This window comes from Ambystoma mexicanum, chromosome 2q, assembly GCF_040938575.1.
Source record: "Ambystoma mexicanum isolate Mex_15411 chromosome 2q, UKY_AmexF1_1, whole genome shotgun sequence".
In the NCBI taxonomy this organism is placed as follows: domain Eukaryota; kingdom Metazoa; phylum Chordata; class Amphibia; order Caudata; family Ambystomatidae; genus Ambystoma; species Ambystoma mexicanum.
The window spans coordinates 652194695-652213894 of record NC_090924.1 but is presented as its reverse complement, the minus strand read 5'-3'; the positions used below and the strand labels follow the sequence as shown (position 1 = coordinate 652213894).

At 51.0% G+C, this 19200-nt stretch overlaps 1 protein-coding gene across 2 annotated transcripts in view; it reads right to left on the bottom strand.

The window, feature by feature from the left end:
- Window positions 1-19200, bottom strand: part of TEKT5 (tektin 5) — a 1542713-nt gene that overhangs the window by 1337892 nt on the left and 185621 nt on the right. Inside the window, exon 2 of one of the 2 annotated variants that reach the window (XM_069647836.1) lies at window positions 14511-14651. The exons of the other annotated variant lie outside the window; for it this stretch is intronic. Coding sequence (XP_069503937.1) covers window positions 14511-14651 — 141 coding nt within the window. The remainder of the gene's footprint in view (window positions 1-14510; window positions 14652-19200) is intronic. 2 annotated transcript variants of the gene reach the window in all.

Here is a 19200-nt window from a genome sequence, read left to right as displayed (position 1 = left end):
ACCCAGGAGGGCTGGAAAGCAGTGCGCAAGATTAAGGAAGGCCAATCCCTATGCCCAGAATGCACACACCACGCACTAGCAGGAATCTGGAGTAATAATTACCGGGCATCACAAAGTACATCTTAAGGTCGACGGATACATTGGCTTGGTAGCACATGATGCTGGGGAGTGTGAATTGGCCTACCCAGTGAAGGCCACACCCCTACGTCACAAACACTGTACAAAGTAGGACAGTAAGGTGGTGATCATAACAGAACAAGCAAGAGAGGCATGGCGTCTAAGGCTCACAAAACCAAAGCGAAGCAACCTATGATAGATGCGTTCACAAAACCAGCGCAAACATCCGAAGGCACACAGTTAATGGGCCTCATTCTGAGATTGGAGGCAGCCATAGCGCTAATAGCGCCATGGCTGCCTCCAATAACGGTACAGAGTCCGCCCTCATTCAATGGGGGCTTACCGGTCTAGTCGGACCTTTGCGGGACCGGTAAGTCCCCATTGAAAATACCATTCCCCATTCCCATTTGAGCCCCCATAGAACTCAATGGGAATGGGGAAGGTGCAAATAACGGTACCACAATTTGCGGTACCGTTATTTGCTCCCTGGACCCTTTGAGGCTCTTGCTAAGGCCGCCTGGTAGAACCAGGCGGCCTTAGCAGGAGCCGCATAGGGACCTCGGAATAGGGCGCAAAGGGATTCCCGGCACCGGTGTCCTTAACCTTGCCGGTAATCCCTTTGCGCCAGCCTCGGAATGAGGCTGAATGACAGATGTCGCACAGGGAGAAAGGTCCCAGACAAGAGGGGACAAACAAGTCTTGGAAGCCATAGCAGCTCTACAAACCGCACTGGAATCTAAAATGGGCACTATCAGACTGGACGTGAACCTCTTGAGGCAGGATGTGAGGGTGCTGTCAGAGCGAACAGGAACTCTGGAAAAGGAAGTGGCAGCGAACGCAAGTAATCTGAAAGTCAATTCTAGTGAGGTATCAATATTGCAACAGCAAGTGCGGAATCTGGAAAGCAAAGTGGAAGAAGTGGAGGGCGTGTGAGGTGTAACAACTTACGAATCATCAGGCTATGGGAAGGAGAAGAAGGTTCAAACCCCGACCAACTTCATAGAAACCATGCTGCTGTAAGAAATAGGCCAGGGGCCCTCACCCAAGGGTTCACAGTGGAGAGGGCACGTAGGGCCCTATCGAAGAGGCCGTCTCCTGGAGCTCTGCATCGACTCATGATAGCCAGAATGCGTAACTACAGATGCACAATTCTGGAACACTTCCGCAAAGGAGGAACGATTCAACGAACAGCAGCAAGCATCACTGCTTATCTGGATTACACCTTCCTGGTGCATAAACAGAGGATGAACTTTGCAGTAGTCAAGAGGAGGCTTCGGGAAGGAAATCTCAAATGTATGCTGTTAGACCCAGCCACACTAAAAGTGATACACAAGGGTCGAACCATCTTCGAGACTCCAGAGGAAGCGCAAAAGTGGATGGACACATAGAACCTGCCAGTGGAAGCCGACAACCAAGCTAGAGGCAAAAGAGACAAACTGGAGAGTACTGAGCAGAAGCAGAACAACGACGGTGGAGAGCAGTCATTGGACTGTTAACATGTGCAACAGTGACACATAAGAGATACAAGTTTGCTCTGTATCGTGTTAAACTAGTGCCCTCCACTCAATTCCTGTCTGCATACTCGTGTCGTCCGCCTCCCCTCCTACTCCATGGTGCTCTCTATCTCGCCTATCTACTCTAACTGCTTCTCTATTGACTATCCTGCTCTCCTCACTAAATCCGGTAGGAAAAAGTTTAAAAAGGACATCCTGGTCTCCAACCCAGGCCTCCCTATCGCTGACACCTACACGAGCGCCTGCTCCAAGGAAACTCTCACTGACATTCTCTTTTTCGTGCCTTCACCTGACCTATGGACCCTTCACATGGTCTCTGTGCTCTCTCCTTTCTCCTCCTCTCCCATTAATGGTGGCACCCGTTGGGATGTCCTCTTGGCCCCTTTCCACTCCTCTAAGGCCATCATTAATGTCTATGCTAACGGGACCGTCTTGGTCCAAGGCCCTCAGGCCAACCTTCACCTCTTTGATAGACGCCTCCCACGCCTCATCAACTTCCTCTCCGCTCCCGCTGTCCCCCTTCCTCTGTCCTCGGCTACCTTGCCTCTCCCCTCCCTCCCTGCCCCTTCTCTTGCTCCCTCTTCAACTCCTTCTCTAACACCTCCGCAGGGCATACCTCTGATCTGTACCCCTCCCCGGAAGTTTTTCAAAGGTGGCAACCTTCTCCACATTGCCACTCTAAATGCTCGCTCTGCCATCAAGCACTCCTCTGATATCTGTCGCCTTCTTGAGGAACTGGACCTCGACGTCCTCGGTCTCACTGAGACATGGTTCACTGCCAGCTCTGCCACCAGCTTCGACACACTCCTACCTGACGGCTACAAGATCCTCTCCGTGCCCAGGCCCAACCGTTCAGGGGGTGGTGTTGCCCTTATCTTCCCTGAGTGGATTCCTGCCTCTGTCACTCCTACGCAGACCTACTCCTCTTTTGAATGCCTTGTCTGCCGACTCTCTCTCTCTCCTAGCCATTCCCTTACCGTGGCTACTATCTATCGGCCACCTGGTCAAATTTCCTCCTTCCTCTCTGAATGGGCTGACCTCTCCTCCTCACTCCTGTCCTCAACCACCCAACTCCTCTTTCTCGGTGACTTCAACATCCACCTCGATGCCTCCTGTCCCCCCACTGGTCTCTTTCGCGAACTCTGTAACTCTCTCTCACTCTCTATTCTCCCATCTGGGCCTACTCACTCTGCAGGGCACACTCTTGATGCTCTGATCTCTTCTGACCTTCCCCTCTCCCTTCCTCTCTCCACTCCTCTCTCCTGGAGCGATCACTTTCTCCTATCCTCCCACCTCTCCCTCCCTACCCCACAGGCAAAGCCACCCTCTTCACTGCCACCCACCTTCTCGGTCATCCGACCCATGAAGCGCGTGTCAGTTGAGGCTTTCGCTGCTACCTTCTCGCCCCCTCCTCCCCCCTCGGCTGACTCCCACCCTGACACAGCCCTCTCCATGCTCTATTCCTCTATATCTGATACTCTCGATATCCTTGCCCCCGTCATGAGAATCCGCCTGAAGCCCAAAGCCAAATGTAACTCCTGGTATGACTCGGATCTCGTCACCCTAAAACGCAAGTGTAGGGTGGCAGAGAGGAAATGGCGTGCTTCATGTTCATCCTCTGACAAACTGGCCTGTCGCCTGCTCCAAAGGCAATACCGGCTCTCCGTTCTCACCAAGAAGAGAGCCCTTATCCAAGCCCGCATCTCTGAGGCATCTAACAACTCGGCCGAACTCTTTAAAATCTGCAAGGAGCTGGCCAACCCCGCTGCAGTCTCTACCTCTCCTGTCCCCTCCCAGGCCCTCTGCACTGCACTGGCCTCGCACTTCATCTCAAAAACTCAGGACATCCTGTCCTCGCTCTCCTCCTCTCTCCTCCCTCCCTCTCTTCCCGGCTCTTCCTCTTGCTCTCTTGCAGCCGCCCCTCCACCCTCCTTCTCTGCTTTTCCACCTTTTTCTGCTGATGAGGTTTCCAGACAAGTCCGATCTATGAAAGCCTCGTCTAAACAGGTTCACCCCTGTTCCTCCAAAACCATCAAGGACCACATCGACTCCCTGGCTCCTGCCCTGGCTGACTTTTGCAACCACTCATTCGCCTCTGGAGTCTTCCCATCCCCCCTCAAGCACTCCCTTGTGCACCCCCTCCTCAAGAAACCTTCTGCCGACCCCTCCTGCCCGGCCAATTATCGCCCAATCTCCATTACTCCCTTCCTGGGTAAGCTCCTGGAGAAACTGGCCATCTCCCAGCTTAACCTCCATGCTGAATCTGTTGGTAATCTTCATGACCATCAATCCGGCTTCAGAGCGGCCAGAAGCACGGAAACTGCTCTCCTGAACATCCGTGAGGACCTGCTCCTGAACCTCGATTCCAACACTCCCTGTGTTCTCATTCTGCTCGATCTCTACTCTGCCTTTGACACTGTCAACCATGCCATCCTGCTCAACTGTCTCCGTGATAACCTGGGTATCACTGGTCAGGCTCTGGCCTGGCTGACTTCTTTCCTCTCCGGTCGACCCTCCCAGGTCCAAATGGGCTCCTTCCTCTCTGACATCTTTTTCTCCACCTGTGGTGTCCCCCAAGGATCCAACCTCTCTCCCTGGCTTTTCAACCAGTATCTGGCACTCCTTGCCCACCGCATCGCCGCTCTCTGCCCCTACTTCCAGTGCTATGCAGACGATACCCAGCTCATTTTCAGGCTACCCTCGGCCTCCTCCTCTCCTTCCCTCATCTCCGACTGTCTGTCTGCTATCCAGGAATGGTGTGCGGCCAATGACCTCTGCCTCAATGCCAGTAAGACTGAGATTCTACTCATCGGCATACCCACTTCCTCCTTCCCTGCAGCTCTCTGGCCGGCCTCCCTTGGCCCCCTTCCTGCCCCTACCTGCAAGGCTAAAAACCTCGGGGTCATCTTCGACTCCACACTCTCCTTCTCTCCTCATATATCTGACGTCTCTAAGAAGTCACACTACCAGCTGCACCTCCTCAGAGGTATTCTTCCCTTCCTCTCCTTCCCCCAGAAGCTCACTGTCTCCCGAGCCCTGGTTCTCTCAAGGCTGGATTACTGTAACAGCCTCTATCTTAATCTGCCTGCCTCCACTCTCCGCCCTCTGCAACTTATCCAGAACAGAACTGCGAGACTTGTCCTTGGCCTCAAGCCCAGGGACCGTATCTCTCCAGGACTGAAATCTCTTCACTGGCTCCCAGTGGCTGCGTGGATTAAGTTCAAAACGCTCTGCATTGTCCACAAGGCCTTCTGGGGCCTGGGACCTAAATACCTTCAACTCTCTCTTCCTAAATATCTTCCTTCACGAGCCCTTCGCTCATCCGTCTCCAACTCCCTCATGGTCAGCCGCTTCTCGAAGCAACGAGCTGGGGGTAGATCTCTCTCCGCAGCAGGGGCCTCCCTCTGGAACAGCCTTCCTGCCTCCCTGAAACTTGAGGAGAACCATCTCCGGTTCCGGAAGCACCTCAAAACCTTCCTCTTCGCTTCTGCCTTCTCTCTCCCTCTCCCCTGCTAATCCTGCTTAACTCCCCACTGAATTCAGCACTAAACCTGCATCTGGGCCACTCTCAGCAACCTCGGTCCAGGGCCCAGCCACTCTCCACTTGCACTGCCTCCCTGGCTCCCCCTGCACTGTGGGACTGTCACTGTATCCCTACAGCCCCCTTCCCAGCACTTGCTCTGCACTTACCTCGCACTTGCCACCAGCTGGCCCTTTTTATTTATTATTTATTATTTTTTACGCTACTTACCTTGTACTGCACTTCCCCCCCACCTCCTCCCCCTGCACTTCCTCCTTTTCCCCTTACCTCTGCACTTGCGCGATCTGAATGACACCTGGCCTAGTAGGATCGTTTGTCTGTCTTCCCCTTGTTTCCCTCCCTCCCTGCCTCGTCGCGCCTTGAAACACTTGTGTATAGGCGCGTTACAAATACCATATCATATCATATCATATCATATCATATCATATCAAGTGCACATTTTTCCGTTTCTGATTTTATTGGTTTTTCTTAGAACGCAGGAACCACTGGTGAAGTGCCCAGCCGGGTACGCACTAAAAGGAAGCACCCGATGCTCAAAACTAGTTTAGTTGTTTACGCACTAAAAGCAAGCACGCTATGCTCAAAACTAGTTTAGTTGTTTTAGGATACTAGCAGTTACGTATCCTCCTGCCGCACTCCGTGCACCTCGACGCAAGTCTGGTGTGGGAATGAGAGGCTAGGATACCTGAGCACAAAGCATTGAGCTAGGCAGTTGTTGATTGGGGTGGAATTGGGGTAGCAAGAAGGGGGTCAGCCTACAGATCCACACACAATAGATATGGTACATGCAACAGACAGGTCGTGAATGCTAATACTTATATGTGGAATGGGGGAACCTAAAATAGCATCCTGGAATGTCAGGGTTCTAAACAGCTATATTAAACGGAATAGAATAATGTCATATTTAGGATACCAGAAAATCGATAGCCCTCCTTCAGGACACCCACCTTACTAAAGAGAAACAAAATGCTTTAGCGACAAAGTGGACGGGCACAACACTGGGCTCATCCTATTCGGCACCCACCATAGGGGTTCTAAAATGAGGGGCACCACCTGTTCCGTTCAGAGTCCTCAAGATCTTCCTAGACACAAAAGGTAGGATGGTTGTGATACAAGAACTGGTGGAGCAGAGGGAAATAAGTGTCATTAACACGTACGCACTTAATCCGGATACGGCAGACTATTTTCGTGCATTATGTCCCAAAATTAGTTCATATAGAGATGGCTCGCTGATATGGGGAGATTTCAACTGCACACTTAACCTTGCATTGGACAGATCAGATGATAAATTCACACACGTAGCCCCTTTGGCTAAAGCCCTAAATATGCTGTTCCACGCATTCAAATTGTCAGATATATGTAGGGCGCTGCATCCACATGGTAGGGGGTACTCACATTACCCTGCTCCTAAAGATCTCTACACGAGGCTAGATTACGTGTTCACAGGAGAAGAGACAGTGGGGGAATTCAAAGAGGCAGAATACAAGGCACGGGTACTCTCGGACCACGCCCCCCTAGCGATCACATGGCAGTTTCTTTCCCCATGGGCTAGTATTCCGACATGGAGGCTCAGAGGCGAATCACGTAAGGATGCAGTGTTCCGGGAACATCTGAGAGATGGGGTGAAAAAATACTTTAAATATAACACAGGTAGTGTGGAATCAGGGGGAAACATTATGGGAGGCCTTTAAAGTAGTGGATAGAGGGACGGTAATAGCAAAAACAAAAGGCATACAAACCACCATAGAAAGAGAGTTAAGGGAGATGGAAGCTAAACTGGAAATAATAGAATGTACTGGAGATAGATCGAAAGAGAAGGCATGTGAGGTTTCCCGCCTACAACAAGAGTGTCTGGAACACTGGAATAGACTAGGAATGCTGAGTTATAGGAAATATATGGAGAGACAGCACGCGGAAGGAGATAAACCGCGATGCTTGCTAGCCTGTCTTTACAAGAGTGAAACTAAGCGGGATATGATACATCTGATTGTGGATAAGGGCGGGGTGAAAAGGGAGATGCAAGAAGGGGTGAATGAAGGTTTTTACGACTACTACAGGTATGTAGCGACATCTCAGAATGTTAGATGTGTCATGCTGGGCCCTTGGAAACACTGGCAGCGTTGGCGACTCCATTAAGATGTCCATCATGTTTTCCAGCATTCGTCCTTTAACGGTCTAGTGTTGTTCAAAATGGCCACCGCCAGTATTTACTAGGAGACAGAGTGCAGCACAGAGCGTTGCAACCTTCCTCATTTGTTGGTGAGACGCCAGTTATAGCCTCTGGAGCCCCTTGCTCCCATTCTGTGTTTTTCTGTAGCTACTTTGCTTCCTGCCGTTCCTCTCCGTTCACCAGTCTCTCTCTCCCGCTCTTTGTGGCTTTCTCACTTGCGCCGTTCAGTGCGTTTGCTGGTTACCTCCCTCGCGCTGTCTCCCTCCCTTCCGGGTCTCGTCCCGGTTCGCTCTGTTTTCTCCCTTCCTTTCTGTTCTCAGCCTCTGTGGCTATCACCTACCTGGGAGTTGTACAGCTCTCCGCTCCTTCTTGTCTGTGAACCGGAGCTGCTTCCTCTCCATCCTTGTAATCTCATATCCTGGCATTAACGTTCCAAAGACCTCTCGAGCTCTCACCCTTTCTGGGGAGGCGCTGAACTGAACCAACATTACTCACCTGTTGTCTAAGGATTCCTACGGGATTGGGATACGATGACAAGCGTCACATACTCATCTGGAATTGGAGGTTCTCCAGGGTTTTTAGTGCTGCAAGGTTTTTTCCCTGACTGGGGTCGGCTCCCAGGGAATCCCAGTTGTTTGCTGTATACTACCCCGGCAATGTGGCTTCTGGAGGAGCTTGCCCTTATGTCCACGAAAAGAAGAAGGACCGAAAAAGGAGAAGAGACAAAGAAGACCAGAAGGAAGAAGAAGACGGACACACAGGACAGCTCTACCGAAGACCCAGCTGAGGAGGACTGGAGGGAGGAGTCACCAGAGTCTGATAAAATGTCAGAGATAGAGGAGGCACTCTCACAGATAGACCTTCCCAAGCTAAGACCCTCCCAAGCTAGACGCAGAGGAGGCCGATAGAGGTTCCCATAACTCTAGAAGAGGTAGAACACATCATAAGGGAGCTACCGACAGGCAAAGCCCATGGAGCTGACGGGTTGCTCAGCAAATTTTACAAAGAATACATGCCAGATGCCACGCCCCCATTGCTAGCAATGTTCAATGAGGCGTTAGACACAGTCATACTGCTTGGGTCATTAATAGAGTCTATAATCATCCCTCTATTGAAGCCCAACAAGCCCAGCACCGATTGTGGGTCATATAGACCCCTCTCACTGCTCAACTAGGACAGTAAAATTCTCACAGCCCTAATAGCCAAGCTTATACACCTGGATCAAACAGAGTATTTCCCACATAGAAACATCACAGACAACCTTAAAAGGCTACACCACATTATGGATCATACCCATATGAGCACACAACAACTGGCAGTGGCCTCACTTGACGTTGGTTAAAGGGTTTGACTCTGTCAGATGGCCATGGCTGACAGCAGTGCTGGAAAGCTTCGGCATAGAACCCACAAATATCAAATGGGTGCGGTTGCTGTATACTGATCCGACTGCGAGAGTGAAAATAGGCGCAATCAACTCAGAATGGTGGCGGTTAAGTAAGGGTACAAGACAGGGCTGTCCATGGTCTCTGATGCTCTTCATCCTGGCATTGGAACCCCATGCGGTATATCGCATTGGTGAAGATGGTGGTGCTTCCGAGACTTCTCCATTACTTTGCTAATATCCAGTATGACATTCCAAAAGCCTTTTTAAGAGATTAGATGTTATATGCCGGAGCTTCCTGTGGCACAACTCAAGGTGCACGGTGGCACTCACGAAACTTCAGAACCCATACGAACAAGGTGGCATAAAAGTGTCCAGTTTCGAAGTATACTTCGTGGCGAGCCAACTGCAGATCGTGGCCAAATGGCTGTCCGACGAACAGACCCAAGAGTCACAGCTGCTACAGGCAGCATGTGCCCCATTCTTTTTGAAAGAAGTGATATGGACATTCGCGCTGGGAGATAAACAGCCTACTTTGTTGCTGAAGCTGGGCAGGGCAATGTGGCGCAAGGGTTGCCCGGCTGCTGGGGAAGGTAACACCATATTGCCCCCAGGTTCCACTGGTGACACTTAGAGGGGAAGATGCACAATTCAGACTAAATGTGAGAAGATACTGGGAACCAATGGGAGTGGCGACGGTGGGGGATGCGTTAAACAAAGGAAGACCGAAGGATTTTGTAGTACTTGCGACGGACACAGGGGTACAGCTGGGACAACATATTACATATATCAGCCTCCTTACTAGCCTAAGGCAGAAATGGCCAAGTACAAATGAAGCATGACAGGAAGATGAGTGGATAGAGACGTTTTACAATATTTCAGAGGGGGGGCAATCAGTGTTGAGAAAATACGAGGTATTGATGATAAGGCTAGGTAATAAGCTAGAACAGACCAGGCATAGCTGGGAAGCAGATTTACAAGAGCAACTGACTGATGAGGTATGGGGCAGAGCGATGGCTTACCACAAGGTGTCCAGAAACGCAAGGTTACAGTTGATCCAGTTGTACGTGACCCACAGGGCATATCTAACACCAAATAAAATAGGAACGTTCAGTAAAGCACCAGAACAATCCTGCCTGAAATGCAGACTAATTAATGCTGACATAGTACACATGTTCTGGCCTGCGTGAAGATTCGCAATAGGAGTTAGCCGAAGCATTAGCATGGGTGGACATTACATTAGATACAGGATCTCCCAGGGCCTGTCTGCTGGGTGACTTTGCAAGACCAAAGCGGATGAGACACGTGAGTAAGTTAAAAGACCTTGCATACATACTGGCAAAACATAGAATAGCGATGGGGTGGAAAGCTCGCAGGTGCGTTTGTGGTGGGGGGACCTTCAGAAATGGACCAATGCAGAAACCTCAGTGTGGCAAGAAGCAGCTTATCGAGGCCGGAAAGAGCAGAATGATGTTGATTTGGATGCTTGGAAACAGATGGGATCGGATATAGCAACCTCTGGACATAATGACACCGAGTGTAGCGTGTAGGTGGGGAAGTAGGAAAGGAAGAATGGCTAATATAGACATCGAGTATAGTCAGTTGCAAGGGATAATGCTACTATAAGTGGAGTAGGCCGGGGGTGGGGAGGTGTGAGTTGGGGGGTAGCGGGAACGGACAGACATACTTCGGTGTAGAATGTTATGTGAATGGAAATGTAAGTCTGTGAGTTACTCTGTTGGAAAATTAATAAAATTGTTTGTTTAAAAGAAACATTCCGAAAGCCCCGCTACAAACTATGCCCCTGATTCTAGAGCCTTTTCACCGGATCGGAATGGATACTGTGGGACCTTTGGACCCCACTAGCCATGGGCATAATTATCTGCTGGTTATTGTGGATTATGCCACAAGGTACCCGGAAGCCTTTCCCCTGCGGAGCATCACCATGCAACAAATCTACAATGTTTTAGTGCCTTTCATTGCTAGAGTGGGAATTCCCAAAGAAGTCATCACAGATCGAGGAACTAACTTTATGTCCACCATCCTCAAATAGGAGTGCCAAACTCTGCACATAGAGCATCTCAAAATCTCGGTTTACCATCCCCAAACAGATGGTCTGGTGGAGAGATATAACCAGACCATCAAGCAGATGCTGAGGAAAACCATGTCTCCTACAGACAAGGATTGGGATCGGCTGGTGCCCTGGATACTCGGAAACACACTCCAATCCTCCACAGCATTCGCGCCTTTGACCTGCTATTTGGCAGACAAGTAAGAACACTGCTGGATATTCTGAAAGAGGAATGGGAAGATCAACCACAGCAAGGTTACCCTGACAGACTATGCTCACAAATTGGCTGAAAAGATTGAGAAACTTTAGGACGTTGCTCACACTCATCTGCATCAAGCCCAGTGGCTACAAGAAGCCCAGTATAACAAAGGAACCCGACGGCAGAGCTTCCAGGTGGGTGAGAAGTTCCTGGTCTCAATCCCCACATCTGAAAACAAGATGTTGGCTGTCTGGCATGGCCCATATACGGTAGGACAAGTGCTAGACCCTGTCACGTATAAAGAACTGCAAGAGGATAGAAGATTCCTGGTGCAAACCCACCATGTCAACCTACTCAAGAAGTGGGTGGAACCGACGCCTACGATAGCACTCATCAGCACGGAACGCAACACCACCACAGAAATGCACTTTGGCTGGGACAATCTGGGGATAGAGGCCATACGTATCAATCAGGACCTTAACCAAGGGAAAAGGGTGTAACTGGACGAACTCCTCCAGAGGTTTCAGAAGATCTTCACATCGCTACCAGGACGGACCGGGAGAGCATATCAAGAAATAAAAATGGTGCCGGGTACCACAGTGAGATTACAGCCATATAGAATTCAAGCCGTTACCAAGAAAAACAATCAGTGCTGGAAATGGGGGTGATTGAGCCATTGCACAGTCAATGGTGCTCACCAATTGTCTTGGTGCAAAAACCGGATGAAAGCATCAGGTTTTGCATGGATTTCCAGAAACTGAATGAGGTGCCCAAGTTTAACGCCTATCCGATGCCACAAATTGAAGATCTCCTGGATAAGCTGGGTAAAGCCAAGCACCTCACAACCATTGATCTCTCGAAGGGATATTGCCAGATCATGCTGGGCTCGAGTGACAAGGAGAAAAACGCTTTTTCCGCACCCTCAGGATTATACCAGTTCACAGTGCTTCCATTTGGATTGCATGGGGTTCTGGCAACTTTCCAACGTCTAATGAATTCCATATGGAAAGGGCATGAACTTATGCAGCAACCTATCTGGATGACATTATTGTATGCAGCACGTCCTGGGATACATACCTGCAGCATCTGAGGGCTGTGTTTGACACGCTACGGCAAGCAGGCCTCAATATTATTCCCAAAATGGCAGTGGCGTTCGCGCATACCAAGTATCTGAGATAGTACACGGGACAGGGTAGCATTAGGCCTCAGCAATACAAACTCGAGGCCATAAACAAACTACCATTTCCCACCAATGCCAGACAGATCCAGGCTTTTCTGAGGTTCGTAGAATACTTTCAGAGATTCATTCCTCATTTTTCAACCTTGACGGCACCTTTAACTGATCGACTACAGACTACCCAGACCCCGAAAACTACAGAGAACCAACAGGAAGCAGTACAGGCTTTCCAGAATCTGAACAAAGCCTTGGCTGACCAAGGCATTATACACTGTCCTGACTATTCAGCGCCTTTCTTTCTATACATGTATGCATCTTTTACTTAAAAGTGTTCCTCGGATGCGCAAACAATTATTTGCATTTCACAAGTGTGTCCTGTTTATTATGGCAGTGAACAAGAGGCGAAATCCAACTAACAACTCTTTTGAAGAATGCCTCTACCGCTCTTTCAGAAAGAGTTTTCTGTTATCAGTTTGCTTTGGCCAATTATCCTTTGAGTCTAAAGATGTTGCAACACCTTTGCGTTTTCCAACTGAATGTACTGGCGTATAGGGCTACATGTGCTTACCATGCACTATCTTCTTGTGGTGACGGGACACTGCTACACTTATCTGACACTGTTCATCAGCAGTCCTCTGTAGGTGTTTCTGTTATGAGGAGAATAAGGTATTAAAAGTGGGGGTTCCCAGTGCTCTATGACATCTCTGTTAGGGGATTCCACTGGTGTGAAAGATGGTACAGCCTGAACGTTTATGATTTTCATTACATAAAATGATGTTGTTCATTCTGCCTCCGAAAAGGGACTTTGCTGATCAAAACTCCTTTCATAAAGTGTTCCCTGCTAAATGCATAGTGCACCCATGTGCCTCAGCTGGGACAGTCTTCTGACTTCCCCAGCCCCTGCTTGCAGTGGCAGTGAACCTGGGTTAAAGGTCACATGTGCATTCCTGAGTACAACCTGCTGGAGACAAACTCCAAGCAGGCGGCGGATGGCCTTTGTAGGGTGTGCCATTTTTTGCCGAAATAAATTAGTGAGGCGGTGCAGAAGTGTTTTGAGGGTTTAGGGGGTGTAGGAGGGGAGGGGGATTGGCATGGTAGTAGTGGGCTGTGGGGTATTGGTGGGACTATTTAAAAAAAAAGAGTAATACTGTCAAAGTAAATTACAAGAGAGTAATTTCCTTCGATAAAAACAACATAGAACTCTTTGAAGTCAAAGACTCTCCTTGCCCCAAAAGGATAACTGTCTGTCTCAAAATGGCCTAGTGGCAGAGGAACCTATAAAGATACTCACTGCCTGGTTTGGCAGGGTGGCCCATTAGATCACACAAATATAAAGCCACAAGGCAATTTAGTGTCATATAGTTGTCACCCTGGATCAGTGACTCATCCATGGCCGAACTGTGATGCATGTTTGTCTGGCCTGGACCTCACACAGGCATCCTCTGGGGGAGTTCAGGAAGCTTCTTAAATATGCTCCTTATAAGGAATTTCCCCTCCTCTCCCAGGACAAGAAATGTCACTAGGGGACGGGCTGGGAATTAACTTCAAAGACATGCCTGCCAAGATACAATACATAGTCCACACCAAGGTGCTGATCACCAAAGAGTCTTTCAAGGTTAGCAGAGGTAAGAAGACGGAACATAGAGTAGCCTATGACAGTGGTACAGTCCATTCAGGGGGTTCCACAATTTTGGATTCTGTTAGAGCCCCCCACCAAACCTCTTGCTCATCTCCCCATTTGCAGCAGACAGACCAATCTAGTTATGACATCAAAGGGCAAAGGATAATTGTTACAGCAGTTTGAAATGGACCCATGACAAATGGCTTGCTTTGGACCAATCAGCTGTACCACTTTGCCTATAAAAAGGAGGGGCCATGTCTTTGTTGATTTTTGTTGTACTCTCAGAAGAACGAAGGCCTACCAGGAGGGAATCCAGAGCTAGTCCTACGTCTGAGATGGATGGTCCCGCATCGGCGAGGGCCCCAATTCCTTTTGCCCCCATTTGGTACCGGCATGTATCTTTACAGAACCATGTCTCCAGACTTGCCTCTGAGTACATATACTCGCCAGTGTTTTCAGATACTGCCACAGATACGAGACGAGAAGCTGGTGAACCCAAGTAAAGCTACCCGCGAACAGAGATTCAGACCGTGGAGACCCCTCCGCCCGGGCAGCCCCAGTAAGGATATATAGAGAGGGACACTAGCTGTAACTGCATACCACTGTGAAGCGGAAACCCACAGAGAAGAGTCAGCAAAGTTTACTGGCAATCCCGCATTTGAAAGAGACAATCCATTAGACCACCACAGACTACAACAGGGAAAGTAACCCATACTTACCAAGAAAGTCCCCAACAGCATGACCAAAGGCATGAAGTGTACGAAGGATTTTCCAACACCACCAAGTCTACCGAGCCCACCTGGAGTAATTAAGACGGGGCAAAGCCTCCATTTTAAAGACTTCCCATTCACATACACTCCCTGGGTAAAATAGAGAAAAAAAGATTGGTTAGGGATGAATGGCCAACCAGCACACGCAGAAGGGTACTTTATCAGGGCATAGGGAACAAGACTTGTGGGTGTATTGTGGTGAGGTCAGAGTTGGAAGGCGACCAAGATACCAACAAGAGAAAGGAGGCGGCTTGTAGAGAAGGGTGTTGAAGAAGGTGAGGCATTAGCTTAGGAGTGATAGTGGTTCATCAGTGTGTGTTTGAGTGTGAGACAAGTATGCAGAGAGGGTAATGTAAGGTATGAGTGTGAGAATACTGTTACAGGGTAAAAGGAGGGTGACTGAGTAGCGGTGTGGGAGGAGGAATAATAATGCAGAAGGAGGAGGATTACTGGGAGGAGTAGTAGTGTGGAAGGAGTAGTAGTGTGGGAGGTGGAGTAGTAGAATTGCAGTAATAGTAATGTGGGAGTAGCAGTAGTAGTGTGGGAGGAGTAGTAGAATGGGAGGAGGAGTAGTCATAGAGTGAGAGTAGTAGTAGTAGCAGGGGCAAAGTAGGAGTGGGGGAAACATCCGCGTGTGAAGGCAGCAGACAAGAGGAGTGAAATATCCGAGGGGCAGTAGGTTGGCAGGGAGGAGTTAAGGTAGAGAAAGTAGTTTGAGTAGAAGGATAACATGACAGTGGGCGTGAGTAAAACCTGTTGACGCGTACAGAGCAATTGCAAGGCACGACCCCACCTGCAATTAGAACACTGACCATGGTGAGAGTAGGGAAAGTTAGGAAGTCGCTGAGGGAGTCAGTGAGCCCGCATTTAGGGAGCCATCTCTAGTCTAAGGCAGAACTTAAAACAGTTGGGGTCAACAATCATTAGTTCTAATTAAGGGTTTCAGATGCGGGGGGTAGGGAGGAGGGTTGTGACGAGACGGATGGCTGTAGGCCCCACAAAGATCTCAGTAAAGATCCTTGAACTCTCCTTGAGACTCAGAGTGCTTTCTGTGCCATGTGTGACAGGTGGTGTTAGAAGTGGGATCCAGTTAGACCCCGATACAATGGTCCCCCACGGCCCCAAGATGTTGAGATTAGTGAGACTATCGACCACAGTCTGACTGCCTACCTGCGTCCCCCCAGGACCTTCCGGGTGTGACTTCTATTCTAATGAAGAGATAAGGAACAAGTTACTTACCTGTAACTGTTGTTCTCCAGCATGGGTCTGGCATGGATTCACATGCTCATGAATATTTCCCGTCGTCAGGCTGGGAATCCTCGGTAAAGAAAAAACCAGTATCAGTTTCGTTTCTGATCTGTCTTTCGTAGCAATAACCAATCACTGGTCTCTGCGTCATACTGACCACAGCCAATGACTGCCCTCTACCTAAGCACCGCCTCTGGCAGCCATCTTCAGATTTGGAAGCACGTGAAGTGGCAGTATGACCAAGTGAAGAGCCGCAGAGGGGTAGGCGGGAGGGTTCGCATGTGAATCCATGCCAGACCCATGCTGGAGAACAACAGTTACAGGTAAGTAACTTGTTCCTTCTCCAGCATGGGGTCTGGCATGGATTCACATGCTCATGAATAAAGAATACATAGCAGTACACACATGCACAACCACGGGAGGTGGCAAAGGCTCAACATTAAGCATTACATCAAACTCAACATTAAGCATCTTACCTCCTCACCAGGCTCACCTCAGGCGAACAGGTTGCGCAGCACTGCTTGGCCGACCCTGGACTCCTCCCTGGAATCCCGATCGACGCAGTAGAATTTCGTGAAGGTGTGCGTCGACCTCCACGTAGCAGCCCTGCATATGTCCAGCAGGGGCACACCAGAAAGGAACGCCGTGGTAGCTGCGATCGCTCTGGTGGAATGGGCTCTCGGACGGCCAGGCAGCGGTCGGTTTGCCAACCGATGACAGTACATGATACAGCCGGAGAGCCATCTGGAAATGGAAGCCTTCGAGAGAGCCTTCCCCTGATTGACAGGTCCAAAGTTCACAAAGAGTTGTGACGTCTTCCGAAAACACTTCGTGCGGTCCACGTAGAACTTCAGCGCTCTAGCCACATCCAGCGAGTGCAAAGTCCTCTCAGCCGGCGACGAAGGCGACGGGAAGAACACAGGCAACACCAAGGGTTCGTTGAGATGGAAGTCCGACGGTACCTTGGGCATGAAGGAGGGGTGCGTCCTGAGCACTACCCTCGTGTCGTGAAAAGTCAAGTACGGGGCCTTGCAGGAAAGGGCCTGGATCTCTCCCACCCGTCGTGCGGAGGTGATGGCCACAAGAAACGCTGTTTTCCACGACAGAAACTTCAACGGGGCCGAGTGCAGAGGCTCGAACGGAGGTCCCATGAGCTTGGTCAGCACCACGTTGAGCTCCCACGCCGGGGCCGGCGCCTTCACCGGCGGGAACGATCTGAACAGTCCCTTCATGAACTCTTTCACCAGACGATGAGACCACAGGGACGACCAGCCCGTGGTTCTGGTGTATCGGGAGATCGCAGCAAGATGAATCTTGATGGACGCGTGTGCCAGTCCAGCTTTGGCCAGCGTCAGCAGGTACGGCAGTACCTGGGGAGCCGTAATCCGTAGAGGGTTAATCTTCTGTGCGTGGCACCAGACAGAAAACCTCTTCCATTTGTGTCCGTAGCATTTAAGAGTCGAGGACGCCCTGGCCTTTGCAAGAACCTCTCTGCAGTCGGCCAGTATGTCGTATCCTCCAAACTCTAGCGCTGCAGGAGCCAGGCCTGCAAGTTCAACGATTTCGGGTCGTGGTGGAGGATGGCGCCTCCTTCCCTGGAGAGCAGATCCGCGTCCACCGGCAGCTTGATTGGCGGGGACGCTGACAAGTCCAGAAGGTCCGGGAACCATATCTGCCTCGGCCACGCAGGTGCGACGAGGATCATCCTGCACCGTGACCTCTTGAGCTGGTTGACGAGCCGGATTAGCAGTGGAAAAGGAGGGAACGCGTAGAGGAACAGGCCCTCCCAGGGGAACGAGAAAGCATCGCCCATGCTCCTCGCCTGGGGAAACCTGCTGGCGAACCTCCGGCACTTGGAGTTCGTCGCCGTCGCGAACAGGTCGATCTGGGGTGTGCCCCACCGTCGGAAGAGGCGATCCACTAGATCCTGCCGTAGTTCCCACTCGTGGCACGAGCGCAGCTCCCTGCTGAGTGAGTCGGCGATGGTGTTTTTTATCCCTGCCAGATGAAACGGCACCAGAAACATCCCTTGGGCGACTGCCCAATGCCACAGGTCCTGCGCCTCCTTGGACAGTGCTGGGGACCTGGTTCCGCCCTGTTTCCTGATGTAAAACATGGTGGTGGTGTTGTCGGTGAAGATCCTCACCACCTTGCCCTTGAGGGACGGAAGGAAGGACCTGAGGGCCCAAAACACTGCACGGAGCTCCAGGACGTTGATATGTAGGGATTTCTCCGTCGGGAGCCAAAGGCCTCTTGCGTGCAGATTTTCGGTGTGCGCTCCCCACCCTTCCAGGGAGGCATCCGTGGTCACTGTCTCCTGGTGGGCTGGGGTCTGGAAGTCCATGCCCGCCGTCAGATGCGCGCGGGTGCCCCACCACCGGATCGCTCGTCGGAAACTCTCGTCGAGTGTGATCCTTTCCTCGAAGCTGCCCGTCGTTTGGATCCAGCACGCGTCCAGGAACTCCTGCAACGGGCGCATCCGGAGCCTGCACATGGGAATGAGGTAGATGCAGGAAGACATCATTCCGAGGAGGGACTTGATGGACCTCACCCTGGCCGCGTCGGCCACCAACATCCGCTGCACCTTGCCCAGGATGGTCCTGGTCCTCTCCTCCGACGGGGAGGCCAGAAGGGACACTGTGTTGAGCCTCGCTCCCAGAAACAGAGCGTCTTGCGCGGGTACCAGGTGGGATTTGGCGTAGTTCACGGAGAATCCCAAGTCCGTGAGAAGTTGGACGGTCCTTGCCGTGTGAGCCACGGCGAGCTCCCTCGTCTTGGCTCGGATGAGCCAGTCGTCCAGGTAGGGGTAGACGTGGATCCCTTCGCGGCGCAGCTGCGCCGCCACCGGTGCGAGGCACTTGGTGAACACCCTGGGTGCCGACCGTAGTCCGAAGGGGAGGGCTTTGAACTGGTAATGACGCCCTTGGACCACAAACCTGAGGAATTTTCGGTGCCCCTTTAGGATGGGAATATGGAAGTAGGCATCCTCCAAATCCAACGACGACAGGAAGTCTCCTTCCTCCAGCTGACCCAGGACGTGCTGGAGGGTGACCATCCAGAACTTTTGCGCCTTGATGAACTTGTTCAGACGTCGCAGGTCCAGGATGGGGCGCCATCCCCCCGTCTTCTTCTTCACGAGGAAGTAGCTCAAGTAAACTCCGGAGCCCCGAAGCCTCTTTGGGACGAGTTCGATGGCGCCCTTCCTGAGCATCGCTTTTACCTCCAGGAGAAGTTGAGGGACGTGAAGTTCTTTCCTGGCCACGGGGGGGACGCGCGGACACCTTCTTTGAAACTCGAGCGCGTGGCCCCGGGCCAAGGCGTCCAGCACCCAACGGTCGGTGGAGATGGACTCCCACACGCTGACGAAGCTCGCCAGCCGGCCTCCCACCCG